The 21,878-nt window shown below is 45.7% G+C and overlaps 1 protein-coding gene across 2 annotated transcripts in view; it reads left to right on the top strand.

Moving 5' to 3' along the window:
- Positions 1 to 21,878, top strand: part of P3H2 (prolyl 3-hydroxylase 2) — a 70,033-nt gene that overhangs the window by 33,386 nt on the left and 14,769 nt on the right. For both annotated transcript variants that reach the window (XM_062005765.1, XM_062005766.1), the window contains exons 2-3: positions 19,367 to 19,513; positions 20,412 to 20,601. In XM_062005765.1, the coding sequence (XP_061861749.1) occupies positions 19,367 to 19,513; positions 20,412 to 20,601 (337 nt within the window). The remainder of the gene's footprint in view (positions 1 to 19,366; positions 19,514 to 20,411; positions 20,602 to 21,878) is intronic.

The raw sequence follows: 21,878 nt of genomic DNA, 5'->3' as shown, positions 1-21,878 counted from the left end.
TCATGCTTGGTGCTGACTGCAGCCACAGGCACCACTCTCAGCTCTGTCTTCACCGAGCCTGTGGATGTGGCTGAGTGGGTCCTACACAGTGGTCTCTGGTCAGTGTGATGGTTATAAGTCCAAGTCACTGGTACTCTTACATTTTTTGCTGATCTTTATTGATATCACATCATATGTTTAATCTGCCTAAGCAGATATTGATCTAAGGGACCAGAAAAATGGGGCAGGGCATTTGTCCTGCTTTCAGATTGTTTTCTCTCAGTATTTGTAGGCTGTGCTTCATGCTGATCTGTTGTACCTCTGACCTCTTCTTGAGAGCTAAATGCATGGTTGAGTCTTGTTAGGGTCATTCATTACGTACAGTAGGAGAAACATGGATTTCTCCCTGGGAAACTTAAAAAGTTCTCCTCTCCCCATCTGCAGATTTGATATAAGCAGCTAAGCAGGCTGTGGAGTTAACCCTTGGCCAAGAGAGCAGGAGGTATGCAGGGACCCCCATAACCCAGCCTGTCTGTGGTGGTGCTCAGAGGTGGCCATGTCTGTCTCGGGAGGGTCTCTGCAGCAAAGAAGGGAAACATGAGCTGGAGTAGGGCAGAACCACTGGCAGAGCACTACCTGGGATGCTGCTGTGTGCCTGTGCTGCCGTGGGAGTGCCAACCTGGCTGGCACAGCAGCTACCTGTGTAGGCAGTATTTAAGAGACAGCTGGATTTAATCTGCCAAATTGAGAGAGGGATTGGGGAGAGGCTTTGGAAGGATAGACAAACCTGAAGCATCTAGTTTTTGGACCCCTTTACCTGTGGTTATATGTTGAGCTCCTTTTAGTGTTAGATGTGACATTGACTGTGAGTGGTTCCAAGTCTGGATGCTTTACTGCACCTGTATGTGGACTCAGAACCACTCAACTTATATGTAGTGGTGAGGGAGATATTAGAGGCATGGTTTACTACTTCTAATGGCAGAGGGTAGTGAGGGCAACCTGCCCAGTACCAGCGTGGTTGGCAGCACCTGACAGAGCATGTTGACGTGCCCATGGAGCACGTTGGCTTTGGCCAGCAGCAGTGCAGCTGGTGCAGAGCAGGTCTGCTGGTGATGGTTGTCTGTGCCTGCTTGCTGCAGGGGCTGCAGCAGTGAGGATGCTTTGCAGGTGTAAGTCAATGAGCAGAACCACTTACTCTGATATATGAGTTCAGACTGTTTCCTAACATCTTGCTTTCCAGGGAGAGGGTTGTGTGTGTGCTCACTTGGTAACTCCAAGTTACCAAACTTCTCCCAAAGGCAGGATCATTCTGAAAAGCAAAACCATGTGGGAGATGCATCCACACAGAGGCTGTCTCTAATGTCATGGGCTGGGGAATCACACCAGATACTAAATTAAGATGTTCCTAATGGGTTTTGCAGAATTTATGTTGAATAGAGATACCCTTTCCACAAGGCTTGTAGAGAACATGGGTTTTGTTTTCTCTGCTGCTATCTGAGTATGTGCTTTGTGCCAAACCTTCTGTTGGAAGCAGAAGCAGTTCCAGTTGGCAGTGCTATGAAATCTAAGCTTTCCTGGAGATATCCCTTCTGGTTTTCAGCAAGGCAGGACCCTGTGGGCCAGTCCTCAAGGACTTGGCTTCTGCATTCTGCTGATGAAAAAAAGCAGAGAATGTAAATACAGGGACCCTTAGAAAAACAGCCTGGCAAATTCATTGGTGAAAGTGCCAGTGGCTGCTTCTGATAAGAAAGAGAAGGAAAGCAGCAGGAGGGAGGAATGGTTTTTTGTTGTTGTTCTGGTATGTAATGCTAAAAGCAAACAAAAAGCCCCTCTTAAGGATAAAGGAGACACAGAAGTGCTGTAGTCTGCTTCAGACATGAAGAACTTTGTCCACAACTTTGAGGACTTCCAGATTAGCTTCAAGCATCGTGTGTGTGTGTCGGCCAGACAACAATGAACCCTTTGAACACATTTTAGGTCAGAGTACTGTTTTATTAGAGGGGGAAAGGGAATGAGGGTGGTGCCTTGGTGCTGTATAAGCAGCCATCTGTGGTGGCCCCAGGTGCCTCCTACGTATGACAGGGCTGGCTGTGGTTCCTCTACACAGGCTGATTCCTGCGAAACTGAGGTCTTCCGTAGCAGTGGGCCTTCTGCAGAGCTATTGCTCTGCAAGTCTTGAAGATCCTCTGCCCTAACTCTGCAATTTTGAAGAGAGCTTTTAAAGTAACGTGGGAGTCCGTGAAGTTGCTCTGCTGCGACGTGTCTGCTGTTGACACAGCAACATGACAGCACGTCATCACTTACTTCTTGCTGAGGGATCATAAAGCCTTTTTGCATGACTTGGGCCCATCTGCTTTCCAAATGCTAAGTTTTGTTGTATGCCTCTAGTCCTTGCTATTTTCTTCCTCCAGACTTGGTCTCTGGTGCCTTACCTTAACCTTGTTCATGAGCTCTCTGGGATGGGGGCATCTTAAAGCCCTCAATGAACACAGGCATGAGAGAAGAAGTTAACTGCTTTCTTGTACGTGTTTGGGGCTGCACTGGCCAGCTGGCACAGAGGACCCTGCTCTCTTTGGACCATGGGTGTCAGGTACATAAGTTGAACTTTTCCATAGTAAGGATGATGAAGAGGACTATCATTCTGTGTAGTTAATGGGCATGAAAGTCTGACCTCTTTCCCTGCATAGCCTGGGGCTAGAAGTGCTGGCAAGCTATCTGACACATTGGTTGCTAGGAGGAGACACGGTCACTCTCTACAGCTACTGGAAAGGAGGTTGTAGCAAGGTGGAATTGGTCTCTTCTCTCCAGTAATGAATGATAGGACAAGAGGAAACAGCCTCAAGTTGTGCCAGGGAAGGTTTAGATTGGACATTAGGAAGAACTTTTCACTGAGAGAGTTGTTAAAGAACTGACACAGGCTGCCCAGGGAGGTGGGGGATTCCCCATCCCTGGAGATATTGCAAAGCCATGTAGCTGAGGTGCTGAGGGACATGGTTTAGTGATGGGTTTGGCAGTGTCAGGAGAATGGTTGGACTTGATGATTTTCAAGGTCTTTTCCAACCAAAATGATTCTGTGATTCTATGAAACACATAAGGTATGTCACACAAGTGAGAGATGGCAATTGCCTTACAGCCCTGCTTTGAGGCATCCAGGCGTGGTGGGCAGCCCTCAGCACATGCTTGAGGAAGAGTTTGAATCTCAATCTACAGTTATAAGCCCACTCTATCCTGTCCACATGCATGGGCAAACCAAGGTGTGCAGCTGTTGAGAAGCTCAGCTAGGGCTCTGGCTGTTCCTGCTGCTTCATTCAAATCAGCTCCAGAGAAGTGGAAAGCTGCTACTGCTCTTGTTGGTCTGGTGTAAAATCCATCCCAGGGCTGCTGGAAAATTGGAAGTTGGTGTTGTCCCTTTTGACTCATCACAAGACAGTGCTTTTGCAGCCACCAAGTGCATAAGTCAGAGTCTTTACACCTTGCCAGGGCAAGTACAGGTCTATGTACAATTGGGAATAAAAACATATGAATAGTCTTATGGAAAACCCTTTGGAAAGTTGCTGAAGGAGCTTTGCTCAGGTCTCAAGTAGGATGAGGGAAGGAAATATCTTCAGCTTGTTCATGGTCTGGCAGCCAGAAACCTTTCTGCTGCTGTCACTGGAAACTAGAGCTTTTTAAATATTTATGTCACTCTTGGGATGTTTCTGCTGCTCCCTGCTTCATGGGTTTGCAGAGCAGCTTTAGCTTGGTGAGCTTTGCTTCCCTGTGTGGGGAGAGGCTCAGGAGCCCGAGGAGCGGGAGGAGAAGGATGTCATTGTCATAGGAAGCACCGGTAAGTAATCACACAGAGGACTGAATGCAATACTAGTGTTGGCCATGCAAGTCTGCCCATGCCACTGTCTGCCCACCAAGTCACCATCTGGGTCGTGTGGATTTTGTTCTGTGGCCCAGGTCTGTTTTGGGTGGAAAGCCATGTGCTTCCCGTGAAGTGACACCTGTTGTGATTTATGTTTTGAATGAGCCTCAGCAACAACTAAAAACCATTTCCCAAGAGTTCTTAACGTTTCTGATTTTTAAACCATTTTTTTTTGTTTAAATTTTATTTTTCATGTTAAAAATGTGCTCTACTTTTTTTAACAGTAGTCTGGACTGGGAGCAAATGTGTATTTTTCCAACAGCTTCCTAAACTGAGCAGCTGTTGTGCAGTAAATCAAACAGAAGGGCTTTGTGGAAAGGAAGTCCAAAGTGATTCTTTCTGAAAACAAACCCGACATTGAAGGTGATATTATGGTATGGTGCTCATGCTAAATGAGTGAATGAGACAATAGACTTGTGACTTGGTCTCCCCCCTCACATTTAATCCATCAATAGCTGGCTGTAAATTTATGTTTAGAACAGAAATGTTGGGAAGTGGTGCAGCTCTCACACTCTGCAGAATGGGATGCTCCAAGATGCTTAGTGGTGTGAGGGGCCTGGGAAACCCACTGATTGGTGTATGGTCTGGGGTATACTATTGCCTGCTACAAGAACAAAGGTTTAGGATTTTTGGGAAGCTGGTTAGGCTCTAGATTTTATGGATTACTCAGGCTGAGCAAGTATACTTTGGATCTTATGAGAGATGAGACATGAAGTTACAGATGATTTCCCAAGTGATGTCTTTTTAGAGTAACTCCAGTGCCGTTTCTGAAGGGCTGCTGTACTGGAGATGCTGTTTTTGGACTGAGATGCAATATGCAGATCCTTCCCACTAGTGTGATGAGATTTCTGGGGGCTCATGGTTTCCACTCAGGTGTTTGGAGTGAAACTCATAGGATGTCATTACATCCTGACTACCTCTCTGCCTTCTGTGGCATCTATTTCAGTCTCTGCACATCTCAGTTGTGGTCCTGCATCATCTTTAACCAAGTTTAAGGACCATTGTGAACCAGGTGATGATCAAGACCCTTACCAATAAGTTTTACTAATGTAGTTAGCCATATTTTCTTCTAAAAACCCCTGCATTGACATATCTATTTCTTTAAGCATTCTCTTCTCTGTGCCAGGGAAAAAGCAGACTTGGTACGAGCCAGGGAGCAAGTGACGGATTTGATTCTGCTGCTCCAGGCCAGGGAGAGGTTATCAGTTCCCCTGCCTTCATCCATGTCAGGTGCCATCATTGTAGCTGCTTGCAGGTTTTAGTTTCTAAAATAAGAAAGAATTTATTTTTTGAGGATTCCTGAGTTTGCAAACTGGATTTTCAACAAGATGGAAATATCTGCAGAAAGTGGATCAACATCTGGCAATTGCCTCAGCCACTAGATTTCTCTTTTTTTGCTTTCTGTAGATAAATGCAAAAAAGAATTTCAGCAAAGTCTTTGTGCACATAAACCCCTCACTGTCCCAGCGTGATTGATTAAGGACGCTTGCTGTTTTCCTAATTCTCTTACTTAATCTTGGCATCGTGTGCCTTTTCCATCTGAGCTCTTTCCACTGGAGATGAAATGTTTCTTTGCAAAGGGCCAGGAGACACCCACCCACATCAGAGGCTCCTTGCACAGACGGGCTGCTGTTCCCTGTGGATCGTGGGGGCAGTGGGAAGCCACCCTTCCCTGGCCACAGCTCAGGGCAGCAAAGCCATAGTGAGCCTGACCCTGTTTGACTTCTCCTTTCTAGATCTCAGTCTCTATAAACAGCCTTTTATGGAATTTGCCTTTCAAAGAGGAAGCAGGGTGTGGATGAGAACAGTGACAAAGAGCCACTTATAAGGGTTGAGTGAGCTCTTACAAGGGACCAGTACATAATTTTAAGATCAACAGAAAAATCTTGCAATGTCTTAAGCCCTAACACATCATCTGAGGTATTTCAGTGCTGTCATTCAGCCTCCCAGCAGCCAGGGCCCGAAGGTTCATGCTCCTGTCTAACAGGGAAACTGAGTCATGGAGACACTTAGTGACTGGTAGAAGAATTCCCAGTAAGCCAGAAACAGAGCCAGGAATGAAAAGCAGAAACGCAGACTCCTCTCAGAAGAGCTCTGAAAGCACTGGCTTCTGCAGGAGCGGGACTGTCAGACACATCCTCAGCGAGGGCAGACAGCTGCTCATTTTTTGCATACTAGAAAACAGTTTTGCCTCAGACAGCGGGTAATGACTCTCAGACCCTGCAGGGTGACATCAGTGTTGGGACTGCAGCCGGGATGCAGAATGTGTTGGAGCTGTGAGTAATAACAGCCTGTGCTCGAGGGGAACCCACCACTCGCTGCCCGTGGATGCTGTTGCGTGATCTTCCCGTTGCTCTGTGCAGCTGGGAGTTGCTGCCCATCCAATGGTGGCTGGTGGGGCCATCTTTTGCTGGAGCTGCACCAAGCAGCTGCTTTCTCCATCTCAGGCAAGCAGAGCAAAGCAAGCAGTAATAGAATAAATACTCATTGCATTGTGCCTACAAGTGACACGTGCATCCTTTAGAATATTCCTTCTCTGTGGTGGTAAGAGCTGAGAAACTGAGGAGCCAGCGCTTGCGTAGGAGACCAAGGGAGATCTTCCATCACTGCAGATGCTTTTAAGCCCTTAACATAAAGAAGGTTGTAGAAGAGTGTGTTTCTACAAGCTTTTCAGTGAACAGGGCCACAAGGGTGTCAGAAGATGGAGCTGAATGTTGTATTTGTTTAAGTTTGTCCAGGATGTGGCTGGCATCCAGCCTGGCTCCATCCATATCTGACCCTCAGACAGGAATCTGTGCAGACCAAGCCTTTATCTGTTCAGAGGTAGATATCAGTGTATTTTGTCTCTGGGTTTGTTCCAGTAATGAACACAAGTGTCCTTTCTGAAGTCCTATTCTGCAAGCAGCTGTTGCAAATGCCCCTCATGGGGGACGGTGTTGAGGCTCAGCAACCTCCCTGCCCAAGGATGGACCTCTTCCCTCACCACAGCACTGTGCTCCCAAAAGTGATGTCTGCCAGCCAGAAATAGGAAGATCCACATTGCTGAAGAGCCACATGGAAGAGCTGCAGGGTCAGAATTTAATCTGTGAGGGGTAAGAGAGACTTTGCTGAAGTACCCTGAGCCCACAGCACTTCCCTGGTGTGCTGGATCTACAGGGAAAGTCCAGGCAGTCATGCCAAGAAAATATAGGCACAGGCTTGCAATCTCCAAGCATTACATACTGTGGGTTATAAACAAACTGTGTCACTGGCAACATGTTTGTGAGAGAGGCCAGGGAGGATGATGATACAGAAAAACCCTTAGCCCTGATTCATGCAGGCTGTTTGGTGCTTCCAGTTTGGTACTTGGTCACCAGTGCTGGAGCAATCAATGGGAAGTGTTGGCTCTGGTGTTCTGGCTTCCCTTCCAGGTTACATCAGTACCCAGGAGTCAGATATGGACTACTCTTGCATAGACATTCTGTGTCTGTATTTCCAGCTTTTGGCCAGAAGGAGATCAACCCAGAGTCAGAAATGTGGGATGTGCTGCTGGGCACATGCCGTGGTTTTTCTCAAGGAGAGGCATGTGCCCACTGCTTTCTGGGTCACCCCTTTGGCCATGCATGCACTGGCCAAACTGGGAGCTGACCCTTCCCACCCATGCCATTCCACCAATTCTTGCAAAGGGAAAACTGCAGCACAGGGAGGGCCCACAGCTCTGCCCTGCCTTTCTGTAGGCTCTCTCCCAAACTGGGATAATAGGATTAGTGAGACTGCCTGAAAACCTCAGTCAGATGAAGCATAAGCCCTTAGCACAAGTCTTCCTCACCTTTCATCCCCAAGCAGGTTTGCTGCAGATTGCTCCCAGCAGATGCAGCACCCATGGCCACTGCTTGTCTGACTGCCAGGATGAGCAGCAGCTCTGTGGCAGCATACAGGGTAAACCCCATGCTGCTGCAGCAGCAGATCTTGTGATTTGGTGCTACTGACATTAGAACTCCATTACTGTGCATTTGTAGGGCCTTTTTAATGCACTAATTAACCAAGAGTTTGATTTGCTGGAGATATTCTGAGCTCCATTACAAGCAAGCAATTGTAACTCACCATCCCAGCCGGCCCTGTGGCACAAAGGAGGGATTTCAAAGGGCTGCTCTGTGTGCAGCACATTTGGCAAAGGCTCCTCCATCCCACCACTGGATCGAATGTCTTGATAAAGAAGTGGAGCTGAGGGCACTGGTTTCCCTCCTTTGAGGAATGGTGTTAGGAGCCAGCGACCCTGAGATCTGGTTCTGATTTGCCACAAGACATCAGACTCCTTACCTGCAAGCTGGGGAAAATGATACCTCTCTGCAGGGGCCTCACAGGGCTCAGCTAAGATTAATAAGGCAAGGAGGGGAGGTGAAATAGCTGTGACTTTTTATTGCTATTATTAATAATGTAGAGTGAAGCCAGGGCATCTCTGTGAGTAATCACTGCAGTTTGCCTTTTGAGATTCGGCTGCATTTTTTCCCTCTCTTACCCTGTACCCTTATTCTGATTAAGAGCAAAGTTTGGCTTGGTAGGAGGAGGGCTCAGGAATCAACATTTCTCAGCATTTGAAGAAAAAGCAGAGTGTTTCCTGGTGTAATTAGGTCCAGGCTCTCAGGAAATGAAGGCCGTCTAGTTGATAAGTGTTTAGTAATGATTACCAAGCTATGGCTGGGGAAAGCAAGCAAAATGTTTTCCTTTCAGAAGCAGCAAATCCAGCTGAGGCTTGTGGTATGTGTCATGTATGGAGGCAATTGTCCAAGTGGTATGCAGCCTGTCCTACTGAAGCCTGAGCCAAATTCACTCTGGTCTAACTCCACAGGAGTCGAGGGAGCTGCACCACGAGCCTTGAGCAGCAGCACACACTTCTCCATAACATGCCTCTTTGGGCTGTCAGAGCTGTCATTCTGGAGACTGGTGTTGCTCTTCTCTCAAAGCCAGCAATTCCTCTCTCAAATTAGTAACAGTGCTCATCAAAGCTTGGGGAGCTGGAGTGGGACAAGAGTCCTATTTGCAAGGGTAGAATTACATTCTCTCCAAATGAAATGTGTGTTTCTCCAGTAATGATGGATAAACTGAAGGTGGAAGTGCATGAAGATGAGTTCTTCAGCCTGTGTGTGTGTTTTGTGTGTCAACTGCAGATGCAGCAGTCAGAAGCTCTAAGAAAGAAGACCTCTCCTCTAGAATTAGCAGGGTCAGATTTTGCTGCATCCACACCTGGCAGTTGCTACACTGTGAGAAGAGCACGGTCCATCTCGTGTCAGCATACTCATCCTGTCCACCAAGACAGCACCCTTGAGACCTGATATGCTCTCAGTGTCCTGGATGAGAGAGTGGGTTGCAGCCCCCTCCCCTGACCTGTTTAGTCTGCCTTCATTTCAGAAGATGCATTTTTGTGGGAAAACACATCCCTGTTTCATTCAGATGGGTTTGAATTTGAGTGTACCAAACGTTGGAGGAACCTGATGAAGTTTGCAATGCTGCTGCAATGGCTCTTTCCTTCCAGGCATGCAAACATGTGCAGGTGTATTTTGCAGCAATCTCTACATCTTCTGAAAACTTTAACATAGCCTAGTGGTAGGTCTTTCTCAGCCATGTATCTGCTCTGGTGAAAATACTACACTAAGGTCTTAAAATCTCCCAAATCCCTTATTTATTGCAGTTTGTAGAAAAGTGTTCCAGAAGGGATTACACAGTTCCCAAGAGGATATGTCCATCAGTGGCTTTTAAGCACAGTGGTGCAGAGGCAAATCCTGATTCAAGAAACCTACAAGCAACTGCTTTTACTGAGGATACCCTGTGTGAAGCTGTAACACAAAGTTCCATTTAAACATAAGGAAAAACTGTTTCACTGTTGAGGTGAGGGAGCCCTGGCACAGGCTGCCCAGGGAGGGTGTGGAGCCTCCTTCTCTGGAGGTTTCCAAACCTGCCTGGACAAGTTCCTATGTGACCTGATATTGGTGGGTCTGCTTTGGCAGGGAGGTTGGACTTCATGATCTCTAAATGTCCCTTCCAGTCCCTACTATTGTATGATTCTATATGTGAGGGTCATAGCACACCAGACATGTCCTTAGGCTCTGCCAACACATATCAACTCCTGGCCATTGCTGGGGAAGGTTCCTGGGATATATGAGCCTTTGGCTTGAACTAGCTTGGCAGCCTATCCAGGTAGTGCCCCTTGCAAGACCTTCCCTTTGCTTTTCAGACCAACCAAGACTGTATTGTGGAACTGTGGATTTATTTTTAGTTCCCTCCTTGTACCTTCTCCCTTCCTCTGCAGACTTTGCTTCTGATGCAGTGCCTTGATGCTGGCCCAATAGTGGTGAATCTGCCAGATCAGCCCAGAAGTTTCAAAGATGGCATTTTTCTCCTAAGTCACCTAAGATACAAGCTCAATTTGCTTCCCCTTGATATCAGTCAGTACCCCTCATAGTGAGCAGAGCCCACTCCTGATTTATAGCTCTTTAGTCTTTGCAAAAGTGCTTGTTGAATTGGAATGGTGATCTGATGATTTATTTAGTCAGGTTTGCAATGCCCTAATGTCCATCACCATCATGATGGTTTCCAAGTGTTCATTAGTTGCAAGTCTTGTTTGCAAGTTCCTGACTTGAGCCCTTGAAAAGTTATTCCAGAAACATTGTATCTGGAAAAAAAAATCGATAAAACCATTTCCTTGAAGACACTCAAGGGTTTGAGGTGAGGGGACAATGCATAGATATGCTATGAATTTGTTTTCTCCTTGGTATTTCTGGTCTGTTTGCTTCTCCCTTTGCTGTACTATCCTGTGTCAGAGCAGGGAGAGATAACCACTTCTTTCTCACATAGCACAGTTCTGTTTGCAGCCCTCCCTCAGGGCTACATGCTCTGCTTTTCAAACAAGAGCTCTGGTGTTAATATAATAAACTGATTGTAATCACTGTCAGAGTTAGTACCTTCTTCAGGAGATGATCTTCCTGTTGCTGAAGGGAAGGGTAAGGAGAAGCAGTCTTCAGGCTTGGGACAGAGCTTAGATTTAACAAAACTCTATTTACATCAGTAAAGGGCTCCAAAAATGGAGCATCATTTTGTCACCAGCTCAGTGTGGCTTCCTGGCTCAAGGATGGTCGTGAGGAATCTGTGCATCCTCTCAGAAGGCATTTCCTAGGAACACACATAGCTGTTTGGAGGATGTTGAAGAACAGCAGACAAGCATATTAATTTTCACAGGAAACTTTGACTCCCAAAGGTCATTCACAGCTCGTCACGTCTGACTTTTAAAATGTGCTGAGCCATTGCTAAACCCTGGGAAGGGAGGCAAATTTCTGCTGTAAGAATTTTCTATTTGCCTCAGATTTTACTGCTGGTGTTTTCTTAAGTGGTTAGTAATTATTTCTATAGAGATACCACAGTGGAGACAGCTTGGTTAGGAGTGTGCCCCACTGCCTTGATAACTGATGTTATCAACCAGTGCAGCTTGACTAGGCACAATGTCCAGGAAGGCAGGATGCTAGAGAAAATTCACACCTAAACTGTAACTGCTTTGCCTTGTTGTAGTAGGCACATGGATCTTACTAGCCTGTCATGCCTCAGGTTATTCACTGTCACTTCTGTGGTGTTTGTTTATCAAGTCAGTCACAGAGTATAACTCTCACCCCCTCATTGGGAGGGGAGGTTTTGTGCCACCGTTGTTTTAATGAAAGCTTTACTATGGGGAGTCTTACAGAGTCATGCTGCAGTGTGCTTCATCCTCCTTAGAATTAATACTGAAAGGTTATTTCTGTGCCAATGAATGTACTTGTGTTGGGATCTTAGACACCGTATGACTGCCTGCAAAAGCACCGTGCAGCAATCTGAGTGTTCTCTCTTCTCAAAGTGTGTCATCATTTTGCTTCAGTTCTTTCATCTGAGATGAGTTTGCTTTGTTTCTGGCTCAAATCAAGTGCCTTTGGGTTCCTAAGGCTGGAAAACTTTGTGGGAATGTAGCACATTGTTAGGTTTCCGTGGCATCTCTGCTGCTGAAGAGAGTGCCCTGTCTGCTTCCCCCTGTGACTCAGGCTTACATGATGCACTCCCCAGCCCTTTCAATGGCCTGCCAAGTTTGTTTTGTTCTGGTTTTGCCTAAAAATATGCCATCAATTTTAGCCTTAATCAGATTGAAGCATTCCAGCCTTGACTATCCTCCTTTCTCAGGCAAAGGATCCCCTTGCTCCTTGCCAGTGAGTTTAGCAAGATTCCTCTCTCTTCTCCTAGGAGCCCCTTGGGTAACCATCTGCACAGATTCCTGAGGGCTGAATACATCCCACCTCTTTCAGTGAAAACTATAAGGGAAATTCTTACTTTCAACTTATGCTGGTATCATTAAAAAAAGAGAAACAGCCCATTTATCTACAGGCGGAGCTTTTGGAGGAGCTGCTCAGAGCCCAGGGTACAGGGTGTTTTGCACCACTGCCCGTGGTGTGGCTATCCTGTGTTGGCAGTGTGGGTTTATGTTTGCAGCTGGAGGGATGGGAAGGGAAGGGAACAGCTGTCCAGCTATCAGCTGACATGAAGTGTACTGAGTAGTGTGCTGAAATCTGTGTACTGACAGCTCCTGGGACCTTGGCTGTTGTCTACTGGCACAGAGGGAAGAATCTCATCTACAAGGGGTTTCCTGCCCAAGCTTTAACAACACAGTTCTAGGGATTTGGAGTTTTGCCAGGAGAGCCCAAACCACATGTTCTAGGACTTTTTTTTGTTGAAAATACTGTTTTACATACAACTTGGCTGTCGTCAGAGCATGTTAGACAGAACTGAGTGCTCACACAGGATAAAATCTGTCTCAGAGTGGTTTTCATAATCCATCAGATTGAAGATTCAGTAAACACAAACACATTTCCCACTGCATGCTCTGTGGATAAATCCTGAGATGCTTCAGTGTGTTTGAGATTTATGTGGGAAGGGTCCTTCCTGCTGGGAAGTGGTTTTCCAAGTCACTTGCTGTGAGTAAATGTCCTGCTCCTTGAGCAGTGTTTGTTACCCCATGTTTGCACTGAAGCATGCATGCACAGCCAGAAATGTGTGAAAATCTTCCTTCTTACCTGCCTAGGAACAGCTTGAGAGGAGTATGTCAAAGAGGAAAGGAAGTGTCTCAGGCTACTTTGCTTTCTCAGTGCAGGGGGATGCAGTCAGTCTGCTCAGCATGTGCACTTACGTAAAATGCTGCCAGCATGGCTCAAGTGGGAAACTCATTACAACATCTGATTTCTGTTTTGGTTAATTGAAAGAATTTGTTGCATGAAGAATATTGAAGTTTCTTCAGTTTGGTTTTAAATTTCCAAGTATTTGCCACTTTCTGGAGACTAATTCAACATCTAGTCAGCTCTTTTGACCACATATCTACCAACCCATGTATGTGTGTGTACTGAGAAATTTCTTATTGGAATAACATAAAACCCCAAATTTTTCCTAAGTTTTCTTTCTCATGAGAAGTTTTACCTCTGTGCCAATTCTCTAAATTTGTTCTGGTTTGGATTTGGACCTACTAGGGTATCTGGTGAGCCTTCAGGAAGGCATCACTACTGCTCCCCTTCACAGTAGTAGCAAGGATGGGGATCAATCCTATTTATCTTGAGTTGGAAGACAAGAAACTGGTGTGTTAATGAACTCAAAGGCTGCTTCATATATTTGTTACTTGGTATCCATTCTGTACACCTGACTAATGGTTGCCTTGCTCTCTGATTTGAGTGTTTCTACAAGGGCAGTGGGTCGTGTAGTTGTTGCAGATGGCTCAAACAGCTTTCTGTGGACGTGTGATCCCATCAGCAGAGGGAAAAAATTCATGATGAGCTTCTCTGGAGAATTTATTTCTTCTCTATTTGCAATAATAACATAGTTGAGATGGAGTCACAGGCTATTTATAGCCATCTCACTGCTACTTGCTTCTACTTGCCCAGGCAGTAAGAGCTGCATAGACACAGTGACATTAATCCTTCTTGACATCAAAACTTTTATTCTCCTTGTTATCTGTGCTTACTGAATCCAGAGCCTTTGCAGAGCCCAGTGCTCTGAGCCTTCGATACAACAGAGAAGCAGTGGAGCTATAGAAAGGTTTAAAAAAAAACCCCAGTATCTGTTCAGCAAACCAGGAGTCTTCTGGGAGGTTTGAGACACTGGTTTAAGGTCAGCCAAATGTTTTAAAGTTTTTTCTTACAAGCTCCATGCCAAGCTCATGCATTCAGCAATTAACTGAGGTTGTGGGCAGGTAGCTCCTGTCTTGGCATTGCAAGAAACACTGTGGTTTTGAAAGATCTGACACATTTTCCAGTGCATAAGCTTTACTTTTCTTCCCTTCCCCCAAAAAGTTTTAATTCCAACTGTGTCTTATATGCTGAAGGTACTTGAATATAGAAACTGGTTGGATTACACAGAGTGCATGACAGTAGCCAATATCTGATTTTGTATTAAAAAGAAAACTCATTGCAAGAAATAGTCTGAGGGCCTGGTTACATCGTGCCCTGTGACTTCTTGTCTCGGGCAGTCAGGATCAATATTGCTTTGGCTATGTTCGTTTTAAAATCCTTTAACCTTTGCACCCCTTTTGTCCTTGTTCTTGCCATGAAAGCTTCAGGGTGAACTGGCAGCACCTGTGTACCTGTAGATGTTCTGGCTACGGCTGCTTCCCCTCAGAAATGGCACTGTGTCAATGTTCAATGTAAGCAGAGTGGTGGGGGTATGACATACGTTGCCTCAGCTGCGTGAGCAGGCTGTAAAGCTGTGCAATGCTCCTCACACAGACCTGGCACCTGGCACAAGCCTATCTCACTTTGTTATCCTCACTGCCAGGCACCAAAGAGCAAACTTTAAGGACTGCAAGTTTAGGGTCATTGTAGCTCAAACTACAGTGCTGTTGTGTGCCATGTCTCCTGAGGAAGGGGTAGAGGTTTATGCAAGCTTGCTGAGCATCTGGTATGAGCGAATGTTTGGTCACAGTCCATTTATCTGCAAATAGTGAGGGCAAGTGTGAATTCAGAGCACGTGCCTGCATGTGGAGCTGAGCCAGTCTGAGCTGTTTTCAGGTAGTCTTTAGGGTTTCTCTTTGAGGGACACAGCAGCCAAAGTGATGATAAAAACAAATAGCAAGTTAGACACATTCCAGTGAGACAGTTTATTTCCTAAACGTGGCAGGTTGGTGACAGTGGCATCACAGGTATAAATTAGCTAACTCAGCATGGAGTTGACTAGCTGATGTGTAGCTCAACAGGTACCAGAATGACAATGAACTATTAAGAGGCTGTCGACATTTTATTACATGTTTCATCATGCCCCTACAAATGCTCCATAAAGGATTTTCTCAGTGGTTATCAAATGAGAATTGGCAACAACTGTATAGTGATGCTTGAGATGTTCACTCAAGGTCCTTTCTCCAGCCTCTGTTTGGTCCTATCTAATGCAGTGCTTTAAAACAGCCTTCCTAATCTGATCCACTACTGCAGATTGTGAGTTGCTGTCCCATTGAAGTCCAGGCCAACACTGTTCCAGATGGGAATGAAACTGAGAATCTGCAATTGGCTGAAATTCTTTAATCTGAGGTTTTGCTACTTAAAATAATTTTCCTGTGCCATGAAACACTTTTCACATTTCAATGAGGAAAACCCATAATTTTCATCATCAAAGGCCAGAAGCATTAAGTGTTGCATTTTCCCCTTCTTGGCTCTAACTGTTAGCATGGCAAGATCAGAACGGGCAGGGTGTTCCCAGGGCTCTCTCAGTGCTGGTGTTTTGATTTCATGTGTCCTCTCTGGCTGAAAGAAACAGAGTTTGATGCAAAGCTGCAGCAATAGTCCAGCTATCTCATTCCAGTGGGGTGAACAAGCAGACCTTAGAGCACATACTAAGGTTGTGATTCCACAGTTGTCATTTTTTCCTTGCTGATTTTCATTCAGCAGTGGTTGTACAAAGATCAAAGTGCCCTTGTGTTACATGCTTGCGTGTGCTTATGGTCCCTGAATTGCTTGCCATCTAAATAAACAGAATTATTACCCTGTGGGAGAAAGGCTGTTATTTTTATTGCAATTTGTTTAAAGCAGTGGAAAATCAGGCACAAAGAAAACAAAATAGTTTTTTCCAGTGGCTGCACAGTGAAATTGTGACAGGGCCAGGAACTGATTCCAGGTGTCCTGAGTCCCAGCCCAGACCTTTAAACACCAAAAGATCCTGCTCCCTGTGAATTCAGAGTGTTTTAGCTAAAGTTTCCCCAGAGTGTTTCATAATTAATGTCAGTGCTAGACTCTGAACATGTCTTACCAGTTAGGAATTTGCTTTTATATACACACATCCACTTTAAAACTCCCCAAAACCGAGCAGCTGTTGGCTTCTTTGTGTTGCTTGAATGTTTCTAAGGCAAGTATGGGACATGATAAATTGAAAAGCGTTGAGTTGAACTGTTCTGCGCTGAGTCGACTCAGCAAACTCCAAAGGTCATCTCTGCTGTGAAGAGCCAGCAGAACTAGATACAGTGTGAGCCTTGTTTCAAGAGTGGAAAAGGGATTTTCTGTTTTGTCTAGAAATCAGACTCTTCCCATTTCACAGAGGTGGATTTTATCCAGGAAGAGTTAAGCCCATCCTAAGATCTGTGATGCTTTTTGACAGTTTTCTGAAAAGGAGGTAGAACCAAAGGCAAAAGGCAAAACGAACATCCCACAACAGGCTATTTGCAGCTTGTGTCTCGAGGGGCCAGTTCCCTTACTGGGATGCATTTGGTTGCTTTTAAGTCTGCACAGACAGGATGCTGTCTGTGAATATAAATCTGTGGTGGGATGTGGAAGAATGCAGTTCTCCCAAATAGCTCAAATAGTGGCTTAATAGCAGTCCTCTGGATCAGATCCGCAGCTCTTGTGTCTCCAACAAATCTCTTGCCCCATCTTGACCTCTTGTAATTACTGGCTGCAGCAGCAGTCCCACCTATACTCAGCATGACCTGAAGATTCCTATTGTGAGGTGTTCCAGTTGGTCCTTTATCCCATATCAGATGCTGTCCAACTGCAATGAGGTTTTCCAGATGACATTATGTTGAGATAAGCTTTTTCAGGATGTATGTTTCTGAATAGAAGTGTCTCTCTCTTTTAAAAAAAATAATACCTCTACACTGCAGGGGTTTGGGGTTTTTTAATGCTGTGTTGGGTATAAATTTCTTACAGTCGTTTTGCTCGCCTGCTAAGAAGCCAAAGGGTTATTTTGGAGAGTGGTGTCCTTAGGAAAACTCAAGTGAAGGACTGGAATAGATGTTGTTTTTGCAGTGAACGCTGGCTTCTCTGCATATGTTGTCAGCACAGAGCTAATGCTGAAAAACTTCTGAAGTTTACACAAGGCAAATGTTTTGCATTTCAGTGGGCACTGCAGCACAGGAGTGCTTTGGTGTTCAAAGGGCAGATCTGGGGAGCAGGCTGAGGTGCTGTCTGACCGGAGCTTTCATCTTCCTTTCAGAGGTATTCATGCGTCCTCCTTCAGCCAGCTCTGTCCTGGCCTTTCTGGGAACTGAACAAGCAATTTTGGCTGTGCAGAAGCTGTGGAGCAGCAGAGGGGGTTTAGGAGGGTGCCTGCCTGCTGTGGCTCTGGCCCCACAGCCATGCTGGGCTTTTCTTCCAATAGGTCATCGTGTATCCCAGCATGTGCTTTCAAAGCATCTCCATGCCCTAGCCAGCAATGTGACAGTATGTCTGGAATAGTTCATCTGATATAAAAATGCCAATTTCACAAATCCCCTGGTAGATTTGGGTGTTTGCTCCCATTCAATGTCTCCCTATCAGAATCACTCAGGCATCCCTGCCAAACTCAGCCAGTGATGTCCCACCGGCCATGATGTCTCCAGTTGCCACCAGTTTGACTCATGGTAGCCCCTTTGTTTGCTCTGCAGACAGTGTTTGCACTCATTCTAGTCTAACCAGCCCAGACGAAAGTGCTGGGCACTTCTCTGGGGGATCCACTGCGTGCCAGGAGGCTCTGTGTGTCCTGCTGTGCTCTGCATCTTCTCCTCTTCCCTTGCCTTTAAGCTGGGCTCCCAATGACCGCCAACTATCTGTCTCCTTTTTTTTTTAATGCAAAAATTGTTCCCAGCAGCTTGCTGCACTTTCTAATTCCACCTTGTTTTGACAAAAAGCCAAAGCAAACCTGTTACAGAAACTTTTTAACATTTGCCACTTGCAAATTGTATTTGAGAGTGGAGATTCAAAGGGCATCACCTGCTTCCTTTGCACCAAAATCATACTCCCTCCACGCTGCCCCTAGAGAAGTTTACCTCACAAAATTAATACCTATGTTCACCCTGTATTTTCTCAAGTCTTGCCAAGCTTTACATGCAGTAGCAAAGGAGGCATCGTTCTGCCAGTTAAACAACTGGGGTATTTTATTAACAGGGGCAGACAGCTGCAGTTTCCAAATAGGAGCAGATTTGCCGTGTGACTTGGTGTGGGCTTGGTGCTTCCAGGGGGAACTCTCCTTGTCCAGCCAAATTGAACCTGTCACTCTTGCTCAACTCCAGCTATTCCTGCTCAGAGCAGTGTTCAGCATAAAAAAGAGGACTTTTTGCTATGCTGTTGCTGCAGCCAAGTGCTCTGAGCAAATCCTTTGCATTTTTTCCCTTAGTATTTCACCACAAAGCTTTCACAAGCCACAGATGCAAAATTGCCATAAGAGATATATATGCAGGGGCATCCCTCATGCAGAAGGCCCAGATGTCAGTCCCACTTGATTCAACAGGTGTTCATGTGTTATTGGAGGGGTATTTTAATTTTAAAGATGTTTACAAACACTCTGTGTTGGTAACATGCAACCTGCTGATGAGGTGGTTGCTCAGATTGACAGTTCAGCTATGTCTCTGGTGATGGTCATATGTCAGAGATTAAACTAGTTATTATGTACCTGGCTGGTAATGAGTATTTATATGCCCTCTCTGAGCCCCTGGGAATTGCAGGGTCCCAGGTAGTACAGGGGCTTTCTTGAAAAGGTTTTGGGTATTCCTCATGGCTTGGCTGAAAGGGAAGCTATTGTTGATGCTCATTAAGTGCACGCAAGCATTAATCCAGTGTTAAGGAGCCCAAGGAAGCTGCTGTTGTCCCCTGGGGATGAGCAGAGTCTTCCCCAGGTGTAGGGAAACAGAGTGTGAAGCTCATGCTTCTCTGCAAGTCTGGTTTTGAGTTCTTCTTGGGTTACTCAGTAGGTACATGTGCAGGTTTCTGCAGGTGAGCTGCCATACCCTGACAGCAGCATAACATGAACAGGCAGATAGATAAGTATCCTGTCTGGCTCTTGGGAACTCCAGCTCTTCTTATATCTCTTGCATTGTGCTTTCCCCCATTTCAGCTATTTTCTTTAGCCTCTGTGTTAGAGTTTTCCCTGGTAATCCCATCATTGCCCAGTCCAGCAGTGTCAAAAACATGGCAGAGGGTGTAGCATAAACTGCTGTGTGTTCAGTGTCCTACATCACTGACTCACTTGATCTTCCTTATCTTGTTACAGCTGAACAAGCTGGACGAGGCAGCAAATGCAGCTCACACCTTCTTCATGGCAAACCCTGAGCACATGGAGATACAGCAGGACATTGAGAACTACAAGACCACGGCAGGGAAGGTCAGCTTGATTGACAGGGAGGCCAAGCAGCACATGGTAAGTCTGAGCTAAAGAGGTGCCCAGGTTGTCAGGCAGATTGGAGAGATTTAAGAGTCCAAGAATGAGACTGTCACCTGTGAATGGGGAGATTCTTGCTGAGGTCCATAATACAGCAAAACAAACTCTCCCTTTCAACACTCTCCTTTAAGGCAAGACAGCTCCTGCTTTTTCAAGGCTCTTTGTTTGACAACTCTGTCACCAACCTGGCTCCTCTTTTCAGGGAACTCTGGGGTCATCCATGGCTGTGAACATACACCAGCAAGCAGCTTTACTGGATGTCTGCATGGGCATCTTGGCTTATGTGAGTTTCTTTTGAGCTAGGTTCTCCTGCCTGGGCAGATGAGTGTCTGTGCTGATGAGGTTGCAAGGTGGCAAGGAGACTGACAGCTTTTTCACCTTCCCAAAGCAAAAGCCCCACACAAATATAAGAGCCAGCCCCAGATTCTTGATTTCACAAGACATGGAGAAGCAGGAGTTGGCGTTTGGTGTAATTAATGGAGGTGTTCATTAGGGGCCATTCTAAGACAGATCTGCCTGGGTCAAGAGCAGTCATACAGTGTAGGTTTTGGGTAGGAGGGTAAAAACAAAGGAAAGGAATGTTTTTTTGCATAATGCATAATCCTGCAGAGGTACTGAGGGTTCCTTAAAAGTATGGAGAAGTTCAGAGAGCATTTAGGCAGATTTACAAGGTTCCATCGGTCCAAAATGGCTTAATTAATGGCTTAACCATGGTTTGCTACAATCACTTAGGTCTAGTAGGTACATGGGGAGATTGTTCTGTCCCTGCCCATGTGCAGCTTCTTTGGAGAAGCACCAGCAGTTGGCAAGGGCAGGAGCTGTTGTCCCAACAGCATAGCCCATGCACAGTCTTGTCTTCTGTCTACCTACTTTGCAGGAGGACTACAGTGCTGGGGTAAGGCACTATGATAAGGAGGAGTATGAGCTGGCCATTGCCTTCTTGGAGCGTGCATTGAAGGGGTACTACTCTGAGGATGAAGATTGCCAGATCATGTGCGAGGGACCACAGAGATTTGAGGAGCATGAGTACCTGGAATATAAGGCTGGCCTCTATGAAGCTATTGCAGGTGAGATCTTTTTACTTCTGTAGGGTTCTCACCCTTGACCCAAATGTTTTTTATTATTGAGTTTGGGCCTTTGGCTGGATTTGGTGAAGTGTCTTCCCTTCCATCACTGCTACTGCTGGTGGGTAATGCTGCTGGAGGCACTTGGAAGGCCAGGGAATGCAAATCCAGGTGACAGGGAGATAGAATATCTCATTTTGGTCCTGAATAGAAGCTGGGCAGGGAGAATTACATTTCCAGATGTGTAGGGCATTTGCAGCTTTCCGTAAGAGCTGAAAGCATAGATGCAGTTTAGGTTCAGTTTCCCCCTGCACAGTCTCCCATACCTCACTGGAATCTAGACATTGCTGGCCTCTGTTTATATTTGCTCTGTTTTGCAGTAGATATGCAGAGAGCAGCAGAGTCCTCTTGGCCACACTCCAGAAAGCCAGGAGAGTTGCCAGAAAGGTTTAGAACAGAGATTTCCTCCCTGTCCAAAAGGATGGATTTGTCATTAGTGGAGGCCCATCTAATTACAATCTTGACTGAAATCTCTGGAGAGAATTGAACATTGCTTCAGACTTTCATGTGTGGCTCTGAGCCAGAGGGGATTAAACAGGTTCAATCTCAGTAGAAATGAGATTACATTTAATTAGACATAAGGGAAAGAAGAACAATAAATTAAGGTTTGTTTGGTGACAGAAATCTTATTTATCTACTCAAGGTCTTGGAGTTGGATCAAGCTCTGGAATTTTGCTTCTTGTGTGGAAAATACTTCACTCAGATGCAGATTGTTTTTTGGTTTTGCATAATTCTGTTTGTGTCAAGACCAAGATGAGAAACCACAAACAGACCAGATGGGAAGCTGCCTTTGTTGGGTTTGTTTACCCATTCAAAAATTGGAGAAGTGTTTTAAGCATTGACTTGGTACCAGTGTGACTCTCAGCTGATCCTGCCTGCTTTTAAAGTCATGACCAGGACACCAAGGGCCTTATCAAGCCCTCCAAGAGAGCAGTCTTCAGAGGCAAAGAAAGCCCACCTTCCTTTTCACTGAAAGCTGCTGCTTATCAAACAGGTTTTTGTCTCTGTTAAATTGCTTCTGTGCTGTGTGAGTCCAGTGCAGCCTCAGTGATGGAGTTTCTGGAGTGTCCAGAAGCTGTTTCTGTGCTGGACTGTGCAGAGCACAGATGCAGTGGTCATGGTGTGATGATCCTCAATCCAGCACATCACTGGGGAGTGAGAAGGAGCCAAATAGTCTCTGTAAGTGGTGTGAATTGGCTTGGCCACATATGCCTGGGAAT

This window comes from Colius striatus, chromosome 12, assembly GCF_028858725.1.
Source record: "Colius striatus isolate bColStr4 chromosome 12, bColStr4.1.hap1, whole genome shotgun sequence".
Lineage (NCBI taxonomy): Eukaryota > Metazoa > Chordata > Aves > Coliiformes > Coliidae > Colius > Colius striatus.
The sequence above is the reverse complement of the archived record's forward strand: the minus strand, read 5'-3'. Positions and strand labels throughout refer to the sequence as shown.